Below are 2,301 nucleotides of genomic sequence, written 5' to 3'. Positions count from 1 at the left end.
AATTTTATTGTATAATCTGTATTATAATATGTATATCAAAGATTAATCAGTATAAAATATTTTAACATTTTATTTATCATATAAAAAAATAATAAATATATTTTAATAATTTCTTTATTATAAATATGAAAAATTTAAAAATTAATAAAAGAAAAACATATTTAGCCCTAACTTCAATTCTACCAGATGCGACCCATTGCATACCCATATTAATTTATTTTAGTTAACTAGCATAATTAGAAAGACAAACCATATTGTTTACTCTATATAAAGAAGAGTACAGAGTGATACCTTTTCTTTACCAAGGTTGGAAAAAATCCATTGGTTGTGTTTATGTGCATAGAGCTTAACATTGCATTTCATCTAGCTATTTCAACAATTTCAAGAAATTAAAATGATTTATGATTGATTTTTTAAATATTTTTTTATATATAGAATAATAAAAATATTTTGTATTTCAAATTTGTTATTTCGATAAAGTAATTGAATTATTCTTTTAAGATAAAATTTCATTCCAAAAATATTTATTTTAAAATATAAATTTTAAAATTAAACTTTACAAACGAATATTAGTCAAATTTAAATATTTAAATAATATTTAGCAATTTAATTCTTTTCAACATGTGTTATAAAGAAAAAATTATTAATTATGGAATTTCAATTTTTTCCTTTTTAGTGAATTTAAAATTTTATTATTTTAATTATTTAAAATACTTTCTAAAATTTTCTTTTATTTTCCTCGTCCAAACAACTCATTTACTCCAAAAATAATTTAATTTATCAAATAAATGAATTATTCTCTTAAATTCTTTCATCCAAAAACATTATAAAATTAAATTATATTAAGGGAGTCTAATAGTTTTGACAACATGTGAGTTATATAGGTATTGGGCTGTAAAGTTTTGGGCTAGGCCCATGTGTGATTAGCAAAGGCCATTTTTATTGGTCCAAAAACCCTGATAGCATAACGGTATATAATCTCCCACCGGGCCCTTTCCAAATCCCATTTGAGTGAGTGTGCGAAATTAGGGTTTTTGGGAGAGTGAAACAAGAACAATGTCGCAGGGGCAAGAGCTGGAGCAGGTGCAATGCTTCGGTCGCAAGAAGACCGCGGTGGCCGTTACCTACTGCAAGCGAGGGCGCGGTCTCATCAAAATCAATGGCTGCCCCATCGAGCTCGTCGAACCGGAAATCCTCCGGTTCAAGGCTTTTGAGCCGATCCTTCTTCTCGGGAAGAGCCGGTTCGCCGGCGTGGACATGCGAATCCGCGTCAAGGGCGGTGGCCACACCTCCCAGATTTACGCCATTCGTCAGAGCATCGCCAAGGCTCTCGTCGCCTTCTACCAGAAGTATGTCGATGAACAGAGTAAGAAGGAGATCAAGGACATCCTCGTTCGCTACGACCGCACGTTGCTCGTTGCGGACCCCAGGCGCTGCGAGCCTAAGAAGTTCGGTGGTCGCGGTGCCAGAGCCAGGTTCCAGAAGTCTTACCGTTGAGAGAGGAGGAAGGTGTTTTCGTGTTTTGTTTCGGTTCATGTTTTATGCTGTGGAAAACAATTTTGTTGGTGATTTTGGTAGTTCTATAATTTTGATGGCTTTTTCTTATTTGTTGGATGGTTGGATATTTTTATTTAATAGGGACGAATTGAAATCTTGGTTTTCTGCTTGTGCATGATGGAGTTAAATTGTTTACCCCTTGTTCTGGGAATGTTGGAATTAAACGCCATTTAGTACTGATAACTTTTTTTTTCTTACGAGTGTTTTAATCTTTTGAGTATAAGGTTGTGTGCTTGGCACAAGGTGCGTGTTGTTCCTTGAATTTAGATGATGAGTGCCTAATTTATAATTTATTGGTTGAGCTTATTTTTATTGAAATAATTGTAACTGAATTGGGATCAAATCGTCAATAAGTAATTTTTAAACCTATATTGAAATTGGGATTCTTAGAATTCATTCAACGGAACTCGTTTTACAGATGGGATTCTTGAATCGTTTCATATTAAGTACCATGAATGTAACAAGGACCCAAAGGTATCTAGAGATACAGGGTCCTTTATTTTATCGCAACAAATCACAGGCACGAAGAGGTTTATAGTAATGCAATTTTTTAGTGGTTTAAATCTGCAAATTTAGGTTTATATTATGGTTTAAAAGTTAAAATATAGCGTGAGCTTACTTATAATGTCCATGACATGGACATGAAGACTCGGTTAAATTAAAAAAAAAATTATACTTAAATTAAAAAAAAGTAATGATATATTTATTAAAATGAAGAGAAATATTTATAATACGTGATTCTAG

At 32.1% G+C, this 2,301-nt stretch overlaps 1 protein-coding gene across 1 annotated transcript; it reads left to right on the top strand.

The window, feature by feature from the left end:
• The first annotated feature begins 992 nt into the window (after positions 1 to 992).
• On the top strand, positions 993 to 1,740 carry LOC137806421 (small ribosomal subunit protein uS9-like). Its single transcript, XM_068606540.1, has one exon. It carries the CDS (start codon positions 1,057 to 1,059, stop codon positions 1,495 to 1,497), a length of 441 nt encoding a protein of 146 aa, XP_068462641.1. The 5' UTR covers positions 993 to 1,056; the 3' UTR covers positions 1,498 to 1,740.
• The last annotated feature ends 561 nt before the right edge of the window (positions 1,741 to 2,301 follow it).

Source organism: Phaseolus vulgaris, chromosome 3, assembly GCF_000499845.2.
Source record: "Phaseolus vulgaris cultivar G19833 chromosome 3, P. vulgaris v2.0, whole genome shotgun sequence".
Taxonomy (NCBI): Eukaryota; Viridiplantae; Streptophyta; class Magnoliopsida; order Fabales; family Fabaceae; genus Phaseolus; species Phaseolus vulgaris.
Note: the sequence above shows the minus strand (reverse complement) of the source record. Positions and strands in the feature narration are given on the sequence as shown.

Excerpts from the sequence above, each read along its gene's own strand:
- LOC137806421 (XM_068606540.1), top strand. The coding sequence starts at position 1,057 with ATGTCGCAGGGGCAAGAGCTGGAGCAGGTGCAATGCTTCGGTCGCAAG.